The 15,807-nt window shown below is 44.9% G+C and overlaps 1 protein-coding gene across 1 annotated transcript in view; it reads left to right on the top strand.

Moving 5' to 3' along the window:
- ANKDD1B (ankyrin repeat and death domain containing 1B) overlaps positions 1-15,136 on the top strand; it is a 53,398-nt gene extending 38,262 nt beyond the window's left edge. Inside the window, 6 exon segments of the mRNA XM_060295511.1 lie at positions 267-365; positions 2,868-2,966; positions 5,859-5,960; positions 10,029-10,122; positions 14,807-14,840; positions 14,842-15,136. Of these exon segments, the coding sequence (XP_060151494.1) occupies positions 267-365; positions 2,868-2,966; positions 5,859-5,960; positions 10,029-10,122; positions 14,807-14,840; positions 14,842-15,136 (723 nt within the window).
- The last annotated feature ends 671 nt before the right edge of the window (positions 15,137-15,807 follow it).

Below are 15,807 nucleotides of genomic sequence, written 5' to 3' on the forward strand. Positions count from 1 at the left end.
ACTTCCTGGAGAAGGGAAGGATTTTAGCTCATATTTGCCTGAGGCACGTGTTGTCTAGGATTCTTGTCTCTTTTAAATGGGAGATACCTGGAAGCAACCAAAAGCCCCCCCCGCCCCCAAATGATCAGAAACACGTTGAATTTTCTTTTTTAACTAGGCATACTATTTTATTGTATTAATTGATTACCATGGAATGAACACCAGAAACCATGCTAGATTCTAATGGGATTCCCTCCGTGCCTTCTCTCTCCACCTGTCTCCTGCAGCTCGATATCAGTGCTTTGCAGATAGCAACCCGGAACAGCCACGCATCCTTTGTCAGCTTTCTTTTCAGTGAGAACGTTGATCTGCACCAGAAGGTGGAAGTGAGTCAGTCTATTATGATAACATGGGCTTTGATCCCAGCTCTGTGAGGCTGGCTGTGCTGGGAGATGCTCCTTGCAGATGCATGGAGGGCTGGAGCGGGGAGACGAGTGATCACAAAGGAGGAATTCTTTCTGGGAGGGCCGACTGGCTTCTTCTGGAGACGGAGTCTTAAGAAATACAATCCAAGGGATGAATTTTAGAAAGTCATTGAAGTTCCTGAACAAAATGAAATCTTTGTGTTTTAAATATTTACATTTGCTGCAGTTAATTTTTTTTATGTATCTAGAGATGCCAGTCTTGTATTAAATTTATCAGTCTGGGAAAATAATGAAACTGCTGTTAATAGGAAGGAGAATGATTATTTTTCCCCCTTCACTGACCGATCTTGTTTTTCTTTTAAAAGTCAGTCATTTGTATTGATTTAGGCTTTCTGAAGTTCGCATTGGCTTTGGTAGAATTAACAAAGGCCCTCTGCGCTGGAATTAGATGGGGAAACATTCCCCTGTTTTTCACTCTACTTTCATTTCTCCTGTGAGAATATTCTTTTCTCTAATATTGCTTAGCCATTACTATTTATTGTATTAACTGGAGAGGAGGGACATGATTTAACCCATGACTGGTAGTTTTTGGAGAATGGCATTAGGGGAACTGGTTCTGACCTTGCCTGGTCCATCTAAGGATGCTTCCTGTTTCTCAGGAGGAACTGGGCCCCAGCAAGGCCAATGGTCCCAGCAGGAAGGGCACTGCTTACGTCCCTGGGACGAGGGATACGTTCTCTTTTTTCATCCTTAGCGCCCCTAGAAAGAAGGTCCTCCCTGTGCAGAAGAGGTCTGCACAGAAAGCTTTCCCCTCCTGCTGCCCCTCTGCCCCATCTGTCTCCCACTTCCCTTGCTCACCCTTGGACAGTCTGACATACGCAGACGTAGCATTCCACCTGCCTCTGCTTTCCTTCTCCTCTGTGTGCTGGTGAATCCCTTGCTAACTCACTACATCTCTCTTCCATCCGTCTACCCCTGTTTCCTGGGAAGGAGCCTGGTGCTGCTGCTGGAGTCAGGAAGATCTGGGTTCAAATCCTGTCTCTGCTCCTTCCTAGCTCCGATGCCTCGAGGAAGTGATTTCACCTCTGTGCCTCATATATAGAGTGGGGAAGAGAAGCCCTAACTGCTAGGGTGGTTGTGAATGAAAAGCTGTTAGCCCGGTGTTTCAGAGTATGAACTGTAGGGGAAGTGAGTGAGTAGTAGGCACCATTAGGAGAGTGTGTTGTATGTGCATAAATGATGCTGATTAATATCATCTGCTCCGCTTGAGCAGCACTGCACCCTGTCCTCACCACCCACCTTGCCGCATCTGTGTTCCCTCTTTCCACGCATTTTGCCTCTCAGCTCAACTACTGTTGTCCACACAGTCTCACTGCATCTTCTGCCCCTGCTCTCTCACACCTGTACCCCTGCCCCTCTCCTACCCACTAAATGCCCCTCACCTCACTCTCTCACACCTTACCTGTGTTCTCCTCGCCTTTTTCCTCCTTGCATCTGCCTTTTCTACCCCCAGAGATGTGTTTTCTTTCGAGCCTCCTGGGCCAGTGGCAGCTGGGTGGGAGCAAAGGCAGCAGGAGGTTGTGTGTGTGACCCTGGAGGTGGGCACTGAGCCTGACAGGGCTGGTAAGAAGCCCGTAGTAGAGGTGGCTGAGCGCATGGCTGGAAGACAGGCGGCTTAGCCACAAAGGAGGAGGAAAAGGGAGCAGGCTGCAAGGGCCTGGTGAATACGCGATGGCTGGGCTCTACATAGGTGGGAGGGCTGAGCACTGACGGTGCCCCTGGGTGAGTGGGGCATTAGTCCCACAACATGCTCTAGGCAGAAGAACCCAAGATCAAAGCAACTCGGAGAATGCTGAAGGGGAATGCTGTTGCTTCCTTGTGGCTGTTCCCACTGCACTTTAGCTCTTTGAAGCCTCTGGGAAGTCCTGCAGTTAAGCTATTTAATATTTTCTTAGCTTCATATTTGAGCTCAAATGTCAATTCTTCAGGGAAGCCTTTTCTGACTTCCAGAAAGTTTGGCCCTTGGCCCACACCCACATGTGCTCTCTTACCGCTGTGCACTTTTCCTTCAAGGCACTTATCACAATGTGTAACTGTACATTTATTTTGTGACTTAAAAAAAAAAAATCAATATCTGCTTTCCCTACTAGATGAAAGATTCCTGAGGATGGGCCATGTTCACCACTGAACCCCTAACATCCTGAAAAGAGCCTGGCCCATAATAGGTGCTCAGTGTCAAGTTCTAGAATGAATGAAGTGGGAAAGTGGGTTGCTGGTGAGCGGGATTTCTGTACAGCCTTGGCGTGGAAGTGACTGCTGAAGACTTACTAAGGGCCTGCAACCATGTTGGGCAGCACCAGTATTCAGGAGATTATCAGGAAATGTCTGATGAAATGAGTCCCTTTTTGATCTGATTGATGAAGCCAGAACCTTTTGAATTTGAAATGTCATTTCTTTCTGCAGCCTAAGGAGTCCCCTCTTCATTTAGCTGTTATCAACAACAATATCACAGTGGTAAACAGCTTATTAAGTGCACAGCATGATATTGACATCTTAAATCAGGTAAGCCAGGCAGATCAGAACCTAGAGAGTCTATTTTCTTGTTTCAACTCAGCATGTGTTTAGGGGTAGTTTTGATCAAGTTCAAGGTGCTCTAAAGATTCCTGGGAAGAATATGCACATGCATATTTTTATCCTTTTGCCTCTGTAAACCCCCACTCCCACTTGCACACACATATTTTGTCTTTTTCAAACGCACAACTGGGATTCAGCCAATGCGTTATTAAACTGTTCACCTTTAACAGGCCCAGTACTTCTGATAGATAAACAGTAGCCCAGAGGTAAATTGCCGGTGGCAATTTAAATCAAAAGCTACTCCCCCAGTGTGAAATGTTGTAATTGGCAGGGAGCTCTTCTCCACAAGAAAAGAAGCGTTGTTTCTATATTATAGACAGTAAATGTATCTTCTTTTTGCCCAAAGGCAAAAGAGACCTCCTGGACTTTTTAAAAAAATCACCATGAATTCAGACCACTGGAGCAGAATCAAATGCCGCATAAAAGGCATCCATCACTGGCAGGAAATGGAAATGCTGAGGTGGAAGAATTAAAAGGATGGGGGTGGGTGCTGTCTGAGCCAGGGCCTGCTCTGGGAAGGGCTACCCTCTTCCAGAGGTCAGGAGTGGGAAGGAAAACTCTTGGGAGAGGGCCCTTGCCAGAGTCCTGAGGACAGATGAGCGTCTGGACGCCTCCCTCCTTCCTGGCTGCCCCTTCCCAGGTGAGGGAGCAGCCACGTGCGGTGGGCATGCGTGTCCTAACCCACTGTGTCATCCTCGGTTTCCTCACCTGTGAAACCAGAGCACTGACTCAGATCTCTGCAGTCCGCTCCAACTCCAGCCTGTGAGGTCCCTGGTGCCCTGAGCTGAATTGGGACTTAACTCCCCTTCTGTCCCTTCCTTCCCCAGAGACCGTCCTCCTCCCTGGTCTTTTACTATCCCAAAAGTTTGGGGGAAGAAAATCTCTCTTATTATTATTTTTATTTTTGTTTTAAAGGAATTTTGCCTTTTTTTAAAATTTTATTTTATTTATTTATTTATGGCCGTGTTGGCTCTTCGTTTCTGTGCGAGGGCTTTCTCCAGTTGCGGCAAGCGGGGGCCACTCCTCATCGCGGTGCGCGGGCCTCTCACCATCGCGGCCTCTCTTGTTGCAGAGCACAGGCTCCAGACGCGCAGGCTCAGTAACTGTGGCTCACGGGGCCAGCCGCTCCGCGGCATGTGGGATCCTCTCAGACCAGGGCTCGAAACCGTGTCCCCTGCATTGGCAGGCAGACTCCCAACCACTGCGCCACCAGGGAAGCCCCTCTCTTACTATTGAACATACATATGTATTCAACTATGTTAATGCCCCACATCTTTCCTCATGGGCAGAGTCTTTGCTCTACACATGGACAGAGCACCCAAGTGATTCTGGCTTCACCAGAATTGTCTAGATCCACTCCAGTGAAGGAGGCTTGCTAGGCTGCCACCCAATTATAGAAGTAGACTTTATCATTTATGGTTTTTGTTAGACCAGGAATACACACAACGTATAAAAGTAAGAAAACATAAATAAGCTAAAAACTTACAATTTGTTTATAATCCCCCCAAAGAAAGAGAACTCTGTTAACATTTTGGTGCATTTCCTGCCTTCTAGACTTCTAGCAGTTTTGCCACAGGGAGATTTTATGGGTATTTGATGTATGACACTTGTGTCTCTGTTCCATGTTGGTGTAGACTTTTGATAGGTCTGTCAGTGTAAGTTTGATGTCATGGATAACGAGCCCCCAGAGGGGCACATTGTCACCTAAAAGTGGGTCTTCAGTAAATGCTTGTTGATATTAATCATGTTAACATCCCAGGCAGGTTGGCCATATGCTCTAGTAGCAAGAGTCCTGGGCTAGATGCTACTGCCCAGCTGTGTGACCCTTGGGAAGTTGCTTCCTCTCTCTGGTTTAGGAGTTGGGCTAGATTATAACCAATGTTCCTTTCTGTGCTAAAATTTTAGAATTGTCTTCACATCAGCATTCCCTTCAGTGGGAGGTTAAGATGGGTGATTTTCTTGTGATTTCATATATTTCTCTGAAGCATTCTTATCCTCTTCATGGGAAAGTGGTTATTCAAGAAAGAAATTAGAAGTCTTGCACTCCTTTATACACTATAATGTAGGAAACTTACAAAATAGAGAAAAGCATTGAGAAGCCAATAAAAATAAGCTCTAATCCCTCCGTCTAGACATTATTATTCTTAACATCACCAATGCATTTCCTTCTTTCCCTCTATTTTTTTCTATAAATTGAGCTCAGCTAGATAGTGTTATTTTGCTAAGGTTTTTAGTGTTGTATCATAAGCATTTTTCATTTTAAAAAATCTCTGAAATTATTTTTTATTGTGGCAAAATAAACATAACATAAAATTTACCATTGTAACCATATAAGTGTACAATTCAGTGGCATTAAGTACACTGACAATGTACATAACTCTCACACCATCCATCTCCAGAACTTTATCTTCCCAGACTGAAACTCCATACTCGTTGAACAATAACTCCTCATTCCCTCCTCCCCCTTCTCCTGGAAACCACCATTTCACTTTGTCTCTATGAACTTGACTACTCTAGGTATCCCATATTGAAATCATTTTAAAAAATCATTTGTGATGGTTGCCTACTATTCCAATATGTGGATATACCGTAATTTATCTCATGAGTTTCCTTACTAAACATGTAACTTCCTTTCAATTTTTCATTGTTATAAATAACACTGCAATGAATGTCTCCTGTACCTGTTTAAAAATATGTGACCTTATCTATTTTCCCTTACGCCTGTGTAGGACACCTTTGCTTTCTCTTTCTCTTTTTACTATGCAAGTTTTTTCTCTCCTTAACATGCTTGGATTACATTTTTGAACTTTCTCATGTCAGAGGTCACAAGCTCCTTTGCATGTAGCTGCTGATCTTGGAAGTGTGGAACTGGTGGAAACCCTGCGGAAGGCGGGCAGTGACCTAAGGTTGTTGACAAAGTGAGTTCATGGGCTTCACTCTGTTTAGCTGAGCTGCTTGCTGAGTCCTCCCTGCCAGCTGTAAGCCTTGAGGGGTAGTATTACCACATCCTTTGTGAGATGGACACAAATTGGAGAGACCTTGTATCTTGATAGTAACATCCCAATTTTAATTGAGGTAAGTTGGTAAGAATTTTTACTCTCAACAGTAAAATATACATTAAAAAATTCAAATTATTTATTTTTTGAAAAGATGATAGATTTACATGGTTCAAGAATTTAAAACTTAGTAAAGGTTTTACAGTAAAAATTTCCCATCTACCGCGTCCCTATTTGTCTGGCTCTCATACTATCCTTGCCATACATACCCATTATTGTAAGTTTCTTCTGTTCTTGCCAGAATTTCTTTATGCATATAACAGCAAACATAAATATATTATACTCTTATTCCACTCCTCCATCCTTTATACACAACTGTGGATACCTATACATATTGTCCTACATTTAGCTTTTTTCCCTTATCAGTATAAAGCAAAGATCATTCTGTGTAAGTACATGGAAAGTTTCTTCTATTTTATACAGCTACATAATAGACTGTGGTGTGGATATATCATAATTTGTTTAGTTCTCAACTGATGGGCATATAAGTTGTCCTTAAGCTTTTGCTATTATAAATAGAACTGCAATAAATAAATTTATATGTGTCTAAACTTGTTTTTTAAATTTATTGAAAAATTTTTAATTGTTGTAAAATACACACACAATATAAAATGTACCATCTTGACCATTTTTTTTTCTTTAATTTATTCATTTCCTACTTTTTTAAAATTTTTTTGGCTGTGCTGCGTGGCTTGCGGGATCTTAGTTCCCCAACCAGGGATTGAACCCGCACCCTTGGCAGGGAAAGCTCGGAGTCCTAACCACTGGACTGCCAGGGAATTCCCGTAACCATTTTTAAATGTCCATTTCTGTAGTGTTAAGAATATTGACTTTGTTATACAACCAATCTCCAGAACTCATTCATCTTGCAAAACTGAAACTCTATGAACAGCAACATTCATTTCCTCCTCCCTCAGCCCCATTCCACTTCCTGTCTCTATGAATTTGACTACTCTGGGTATGTCATCTAGGTGGAATGGTACAGTATTTTCCCTTTTGGAACTGTGTCCTCAAGGCTCAACCAAGTTGCAGCATGTGTTAGAATTTTCTTCCTTTTTAAGGCTGAATACTATTCCCTTGTATGTATATGCCACATTTTGTTTATCTGATCATCCATGGGTAGACATTTGGGTTGCTTGCACCCTTAAGCCATTGTGTAGGTGTGTTTTTAAAGACAGACAGCTTTGTTTCTTTCACGTGACGCAGTTCCGCAGGCTCAGCCATGGCAGGGTTGGGGTTCCAGCTTTACTGAAAGGTGTAGAAGAAGACACTGTGTGGCCCCCCCCTGGCTAGGTACTCATTCACATCTTAGCTTAATCCTCCCATCTCCTTTGTGAGGCAGACGAAATTATCCCAGTTTGTAAGAGAAGATTTGATGACATCGGCCATTGTAAGAAGCAGAGCTGAGGTTCAAAGCTAAGGCTACTGGCTGCTTGGCTGCCCAGCACTTCCAGAAGTTGCAGTTTTTCCTTCCTGGTCTTTGCCCTCACTAGTCATCAGCTCAGTGCATCCCTCATTCCCAGGGCAAGCCTGTGTCCTCCCTAGTCTATTTCAGAATCACACATTGCATGTTTGTGGGATCTGAATTAGTGATATGTTATTTTACTTGTCTCCATCAGTTTTCTTTTTCTGATCATGAAAGTAATACAATTTGGAAAACATAGAAAAGCATAGGGGAGGAAAACACCATCACCCATATTTCCATCACTTAGGTGGAATTCCACCAGTAGTGGCTCATTAACTTCTGTTAACATTTGGCGTTAGTATTAACATTTAGCATTTGTAGCTAAATGTTAATAGCTTCCTGTGCTTTCTTTTATTCTACTTTGTCCATAACACTTAACACCTCCAGGGCAGTCTGGTGAGTAGAGAATCTAAAGCATTGGGCAGGGAACTTATGTTGGGCCCCCACTGCAAGTGGACTGGATATTCCAGTGAACACGTCTGTGCTACAGCTTGATTCTGTTTTCAGAACAAAAGACACAGTTTCCTGGGCCTCACAGTCTGATTTCCCAGATTTCCTTTCTCCTCCTCCCTCTTTTCTCATCGCGTCTGGTGCCTCTCTGGCACCCAGGACATATGTAATTAATGAATAAAAACTATCTTTTCTGCCTGTTCCCACAATTTTTACCAAAGACAAGTGACTGTTTCTAGGACTGAATTAAGGTCTGCTCTGGATGGAAAAAAAGGAGCCAAGTTTTGGTATAAAGTTGACTTTCCCTGTCCTCTCAGCCTGTGGCGTCACAAAGCTCTCCGAGGGCCACCCGCCCTCAACAGCACAAGTATTTGGATTTCTACTCCAGCTATACTCCCTGCGAAGGTTTTCCTATGAGCTTGAAACCTCTGGCTCCCAGAATGCTGCCTTCCCAAAATAGGCTAATTATGGTGATTCAGATGGCTTTACAAGCCAGAATTTGGATAGCATACAATTAGAGGCTTGCTAAATGCCTGCAAAATGCAGTTCTTCCTAATTTCATTACTGTCTCTTTTGATTGGACGCTGATTACTTTCAGCTCTAATTTTCAGGCTCACCTGGGTCTCACTTCCGGGACAGCAGACAAATCATTTGACTTGGTGGCAGTTGCATTTCACAAATACTCAGCCTTGTGAGAGAATTATCAGGATAAGTTTCTGGATCTCTAAGCATAGAAACATGGGTTTCTGAGGTTGGAACTTCTTCCGAGGTTACTTCTGACCATTCATTTAAATTATCTTCAGGATCCCTGAGCAGATTTTTCATGGGTCATTTGGAAAACAAATGAGGGACCACCATCTTTTGCTTGGGAAAAAAGTGTAGACGTATAGCTTGTGTTCTGCACAAAATCTAGGGGACACTGCTTGCAAAGCTGTATGCTGTAGCTTTGAACTATATCCATCTTGACCAAGGTACGTCATTTGTAACTTGTATAAGGTACCATATGGGCGCTAGGCCATTCATGCTCCAAATTATGTCTAGAACAGCCTTTATTGCTCATTCCATTTGGTTAAGATTCCAGCCCCAACCCCTCATCTTTGGTTAGAGGTGGTATGATATAATAGGAAAAAATTATGGGTAGGAGGCCCGTGAGCTGAATTCTGTATTATGTAGTGTTACTATTATTGATTGTATTCTGCATGAGAGTCATCCCTTTTCTGTTTTATTACTCTGCCCTCCTCAACACATGGCTTTCGCTTCCTGATCTAAAGTGGCTGTTCAGGCTCCTACCGTCATGCCAGCATTCCACTGGGGAAGGAGGAAACTTTGAAATCTCTTTTAAAGAAACTTCCCAGAAGTTGCATGTGCTGCTTCCATTTACATACCATTGGCCAGAACTTAGTTCACATACCCAAGGGTAAGGGAGACTAGGAAAAGTTTGGGGTGGCCAAGTGCCCAGCTAAAATCAGGAGGTCTCTTTTAGAAGAAAAACGTTATTTGTGGTGGGTGGGGCATGGGACACTGACTAAAGCCTCTGCCACAGGCAGAGTCAGACTCTGGAGGAGAAAAACGTATGATTACGTTATTTGCTGAGGACTTCACAGTGCAGTGAGCCAGGGAGACCACTGCCGGTCTTGGAGAAATGCTTGGGTTCTCATTGATAGGGCAAGTGTAGAACGTTACCTGTTGATGTTGGGTCGCTAAGCCCAAATCCTTCCCCCTGCCCCATTGACACAGCACCTGACACTATCAATATCTAGCATCTCTTAGACGATTACCACACACAGCCCTAGACTGTGCCACACACAGTCCTAAGGGCCCTATACGAGTTATCGCACTTGCCCCTCACCACTACTCAGAGGGGTAGTTATTGAGACCTAGGGAAGCTGAGGACTGGCCCAAATTTGCCCTGCAAGGAAGCAGTAGGATCAGGATTTGAATCCAGGCCCCCTTGCTCCAAAGCGAGAGCTCCTAACCAGTAGGCCGCATTGCCTGACTCTTTGATTTTTGACTTTTTAGCAAGGGAAGACTGCCCTGGCCGTGGCCGCCAGGAGCAACTGCAGCCTCCTCGTGGGCACACTCATTGAAGCCGAGAGGTGCTATGCCTGGAGAGAGGAAGGAAAGCCGAATTCAGCTCGGTGAGGGCCTCTTCTGCAGCCCCCTCTTCTTACAGGGCAGGTTGGGGTCTGTGTAATTCTTTTTTCCGCTCTAGTGGGGAGGGCCCTGGTTAGTGTGTTATAGCTGTCCCTCCTGTCCTGTGCTGTCCAGTTTGCGGCGTGAACAGCTGCCTCTCTTCCTCTCCATCCTTTGTCAGCACCAGTGGTTGGAACTGAAGTGTGTAGAGCTCCATTGGGCCAAGCAGGCCAGTCCGCGTTGGCTCTAAGGAGCCTGGCATGCGTGCTCCGGGTGGTTGGCTGCTGGCTGTGCCTGCTGTCACGGAGTCTCTGGCTATGGTCCCTTCTGGAAGCTCCCAGACTCGCATTCTACTGAGTGGTAAGGAAGTTCATATTTAGGGTTTTGCAGTTTTCCACATACCGCTATGCCGGCTACTCAGCACTCAAGTATTCTCCGATGGTCACGAAAACCTTATTCATCTTCAGAAAACAAAAGCTTGTTTCCAAGACATTCCTTCCATCTTCTTTCATCAGTACTGCCTCTGATAGCTGCCACTCTTGCAGCTTCTCAGTAGAATGACCTCCCCTCCAAGATTCAAGTCTATGTCCTTGGGCAGGAATTTCATCACCAGACACCACCCTCTGCTGCCATCCTAGACTGAATGTCCACTCTGGCTGGAGCCAGAGTGTCCAACAGGCTGGAGCCAGAATTTAGGTCCTAGTCCCTCACATGTCTACCCTGAGGAGCCTTAAGCCCAGACTGATGTCTAATTTGCCAATCCTGAGAAATGTCCCTTAAATCCTTAAGGGGCATTGATTTGCCTCCTTGCTCGCAATGCAGTACTGTTTATTTTGGTTTTTATTGTTTGTTTTTTTGCGGTACGCGGGCCTCTCACCGTTGTGGCCTCTCCCGTTGCGGAGCACAGGCTCCGGACGCGCGGGCTCAGCGGCCATGGCTCACGGGCCCAGCCGCTCCGCGGCATGTGGGATCTTCCTGGACCGGGGCACGAACCCGTGTCCCCTGCATCGGCAGGCGGACTCTTAACCACTGCGCCACCAGGGAAGCCCCCGCAGTACTGTCTAATTGGCTCAGTAGTCCTGGTATATGGGGATCAGTTTAAAGGCCACACTATCCTCCCCCGACTTTTCTTATTTGCCTGTAGGACAAAACAAAACAAAATAACATTTGACAATTAGAATTCTGTTTAATCGCTCTGCTTCCTCTGATTTCTAGTCTCCTTTTTCCTCTTCCTCTTTGTCCTAGCCTCATTCTCGTTTTCTTAGATCATCACTGTATTTTATTGAGGATGACTTTCCCAAGTTCCGTCTTTGTTTCCACATTTTCTTTAAAAATAGGAATATTCATTGGTTCTATTTTTAATTCCTCTTAGCATTTTTAGATTCTTTTTCCTAGATGAGAATAAATTATTTTTTCCACCAGATGAATAAGCCCTCTTTCCTAACAAGTCTTAAGGTGTGAGAGTTGGATGAACTTTGAAAATCATAAATAATGCATACATATAGCTGAAGTAGACCCCCAGAAATGCTAAGGCTTGTTAACCCTGGTGACAACTGGGACCCTGAGGTCTGGAGTGGGAAGACTTGTTTTTTTCATATAGAGCCTTAAAAAATTTTTTTAACCAAATATATTTATTGTTATTTATTATTTAAAATTCCCTTTGTTATTAAACAAGTTTATATCTTGGCCTAATATAAAATGGTTCCTAATGAAAAGATTAAAAAGATGATTGGAATTTCCTCTCTCATATCCATTTACCCATTTACCTAACCACCTAATCATCTATCATTAAATTCAATGGTTCAGGGCTTGCTTCCTTGGTAGCGCAGTGGTAAAGAATCCGCCTGCCAATGCAGGGGACACGGGTTCCAGCCCTGGTCCGGGAAGATCCCACATGCTGCGGAGCAACTAAGCCCGTGCACCACAACTACTGAGCCTGTGCTCTAGAGCCAGCGAGCCACAACTACTGAAGCCCACGTGCCTAGAGCCCGTGCTCCGCAACAAGAGAAGCCACCGACCGCAATGAGAAGCCCACGCACCGCAACAAAGAGTAGCCCCTGCTCGACGTAACTAGAGAAAGCCGGTGCACAGCACCGAAAGACCCAAATAAAATAAACGAGGAGAAAAGGAAACGAGGAGAAAAGGAAAACGAGGAGAAAAGGAAAAAGGGCAGTGCCCACAGCTCCCAGCCAAAATAAATAAATAAATAAATAAATAAATAAATAAATAATAAAATAAGTAAATTTATATTAAAAAAATAAATTCAATGGTTCAGAGGTAGATGGGGCCTTCCTAAAATCGTGGCTTATGCTATTTCAGTTTCCTCCAGTTCTGGCTTATGTTATTCCTGCAAATAGTTCAGTGCTTTGCAGACAAGTTATTAATGCTTCCACTGACTGTTGAAAAAGACCTGGGCTTTCCAAATCCCTGGCCCTTTCTGTGGAAGCCTGAAGGACTGCCCAGCCCAATCCTGGAACGCACAAAGCAGGCATGTTTCTCAAAGAAATAAAAATGCTGTAATGCGGAGTTGAAAGCAGAGGCATTTTGTAGTCTTCCCTTTAATTGGTGGTGCTTGGGGTTTTGATCTTCTTGGATTTAACATTTTCAGGAGATGGAACGAGGAGAAAAGGAAAAAGGGCAGTGCCCACAGCTCCTAAGTTTCTGTATCTCCCACCCTCAGCCTTACCTCTTTTAGGATTTCCTGGGAGCCAGGCACTGTGGGAGTAGAGCAAGACTGGGGTGAAGAAGACCCTGAAAGGGACTTCCCTGGTGGTGCAGTGGTTAAGAATCTGCCTGCCAGTGCAGGGGACACGGGTTCGAGTCCTGGTCCGGGAAGATCCCACATGTCGTGGAGCAGCTAAGCCCATGGGCCACAACTACTGAGCCTGTGCTCTAGAGCCCGTGAGCCACAACTACTGAGCCCACGTGCCACAACTACTGAAGCCCGTGTGCCTGCAGCCTGTGCTCCGCAACAAAGAGTAGCCCCCGGTCGTCGCAACTAGAGTAAGCTCGTGCACAGCAACGAAGACCCAACGCAGCCAAAAAATAAATTAATTAATTTTAAAAAAAAGTGTTAAAAAAAAAAAGACCCTGAAAAAATTATGGGAAATTAACTCCTCCCATTCCTATTCCAACTTCTGTTCACAAAGTCCAGATATCAGAGAACAGTCTTGCTGTTCTCCTTGGCCAAGTTTCCCAGGAGTCTGTAGGCCTTCCAGAGGAGGTCACTGATGCTGTGTGGGTGCAGGCTGGTCCATGCTGGTGGCTGGGGCACCAGCCTCACCACGTTCTTCTCATAGGGTTCAAAAACCAGGTCCCCATATCCCTTTAGTCCACTTCCTGCCCCAGCATTGACTCCTGTATGGCTGTTCAGAGTATCTTTCACTGACTCACTTTTATTTAAATGAAAGATAAAGACAAAATTCACTATATGTAAAAGAGGAAAGGAGAATAGATAGGAAGTCCCAAACCTCTTAGTGGGCTCTGTGTCCTGCGTGTCCCTTATTCCCACTCTCCAGAGGAAGGCTTGTCTGGAGCCCTGCTGGCATGTGTGTGACAGGGGCAGCCATAGGAAACCATGACCCCTGCTTTCACTTTGAGATTTTCTCCAGTTGTTTTGGTTGGATTCTATCGCACTCTGGTGGATTCTTTTTTGTTTTTCGTGGGGTTTTTTGGTGGATTCTTAAAAAGGGACAAAAGGAGTCTTTGACAAATCAGAAAGCAAGAATCAGTCCAGGCACAGTGCTACTAGGATGAGCCTGGCTGCAGGGCTGTAATACAAAATGATAATGGAGCCTTGTGTCCTCCACTTCTCGGCCCCCAGGGTTAGGATGCTCATTTGCTTTCCTCCCAGTCACCAGAGAGCAGGATGAATGGAGGGATCAGCTGTGGGGTCTTATCAAGAATATATCCAGTTTGGGCCCCACTGAAACTTTGATGTGAGAAAATCAAACACCCCAAAGAAGAAAAAGGGATATGGTTGAAAGTAACGCCTTTAAAGATACATTTGTTTTTGTGACATTTCTGTAGTCAGCATACCCCCTCTGTTTTCTTTTGGGGTGGGAAGCAGGCTGGGATAGAGGCATGCGATACAGCATGGCAAAATCCCTCACATTTCCTGTGTCAGACAGACTCCAGCTTTTTTTTTTTAATTAATTAATCTATTTATTGGCTGCATTGGATCTTCATTGCTGTGCAGGGGCTTTCTCTAGTTGCGGTGAGCAGGGGCTACTCTTTGTTGCGGTGCATGGGCTTCTCATTGTGGTGGCTTCTCTTGTTGCGGAGCACAAGCTCTAGGCACGTGGGCTCAATAGTTGTGGCTCATGGGCTCTAGAACGTAGGCTCAGTAGTTGTGGCCCACGGGCTTAGTTGTTCCGCGGCGTGTGGGATCTTCCCAGACCAGGGCTCGAACCCGTGTCCCCTGCATTGGCAGGTGGATTTTTAACCACTGCACCACCAGGGAACTCCAGACTCCAGCTTTCTATTTCAGACATTTGTCTCTATCTTGGATGGCAAAAAAATGATCCAGTCATGGTTAATATTGAAAACATAGTCTCAGTTACCACTCTATGGGTTACATCTGAAAAAATATATACGTATGTACTCTGAAATAAGGCAATCAGCAGAAAATGTCTGAATTCATCTGATACAATTACCTTCAATCTAGGAGCATGGTGAGAACATCAAGGACCCATCAACCGTTCAAGCAAGATCACAGTCAGGAGACCAGGCACATTCTCAGTCTCCTCTGGCATCTGGCTTACCGTCAGCTGAAGACCAACGAGTGGCAGAGGCTAGCCCATTTGTGGAACTTTACAGACGCCCGGATCAGAGCCATCGAGGAGCAGTGGTCAGGTCAGCATGTCCCAGGAGATGTGGGCAGGAGGCATTCGGTATTAGGAAGAGCCATCCTTACTGGTGCCCATCTTCCAAGTGGGTGTCCAGTGCTCTTGATAAGCAACAGACTGCAGGGGCCCAGGAGTGGGGACAGTTAGCTTAGGACCACAGAGGTGATTGGGAACCTTGCAGACTGCTAGTACTCATGGGAATCTGCAGTAGCTTGAAGTTTGCAAAGGATGATTACTTTTATTGAGCCATATTGAAAAGGTGGCATTTAGCCTAGAAGGAAATTAAGGTTCCCAACTGAATTGGGCACGAAGGAAGCAAGGATTTAACAGTTGGCTTGTCACTGGGAAGCCACCTGATTTCTGGAGTTCCTTGAGATCATCCTGGGGTGAATGGATTCATTCCCTAACAACAGGCTAACTATTTAGGGCTTCCACACCAGGAAGGAATCCCTTAAACCAGGCCTGGGGCAAGGGGTCTCTTGGTGAGACCAGGTGTCCCAGGAGAGATGTGTGGGATAGAGACCCATGGCTCTCTTGGTAAGAGGATTCCAAGCCATGGAATCATTTCAGCCAGACTCCAGATGTCAGAATTAGTGAGGTCGGAGTCCTTAGCTTTGCTTTTTTTATGATTTGACCCAAACCTAGGAAATACAGAAAGCTTGTTTGCATTATCAACTAATTAGCTTTAAAAACAAAGAAGCAAAGACTTTTCTTGGCAAAACTTTTTATTCAGAGCACTGTCCTTACATGGCTGTCATGAGATGTGAACGAGTCCCATGTGCAGGGGGTGATCGCATTATTGATTGCTGGGGATTGGG

This window comes from Globicephala melas, chromosome 3 (assembly GCF_963455315.2).
Source record: "Globicephala melas chromosome 3, mGloMel1.2, whole genome shotgun sequence".
In the NCBI taxonomy this organism is placed as follows: domain Eukaryota; kingdom Metazoa; phylum Chordata; class Mammalia; order Artiodactyla; family Delphinidae; genus Globicephala; species Globicephala melas.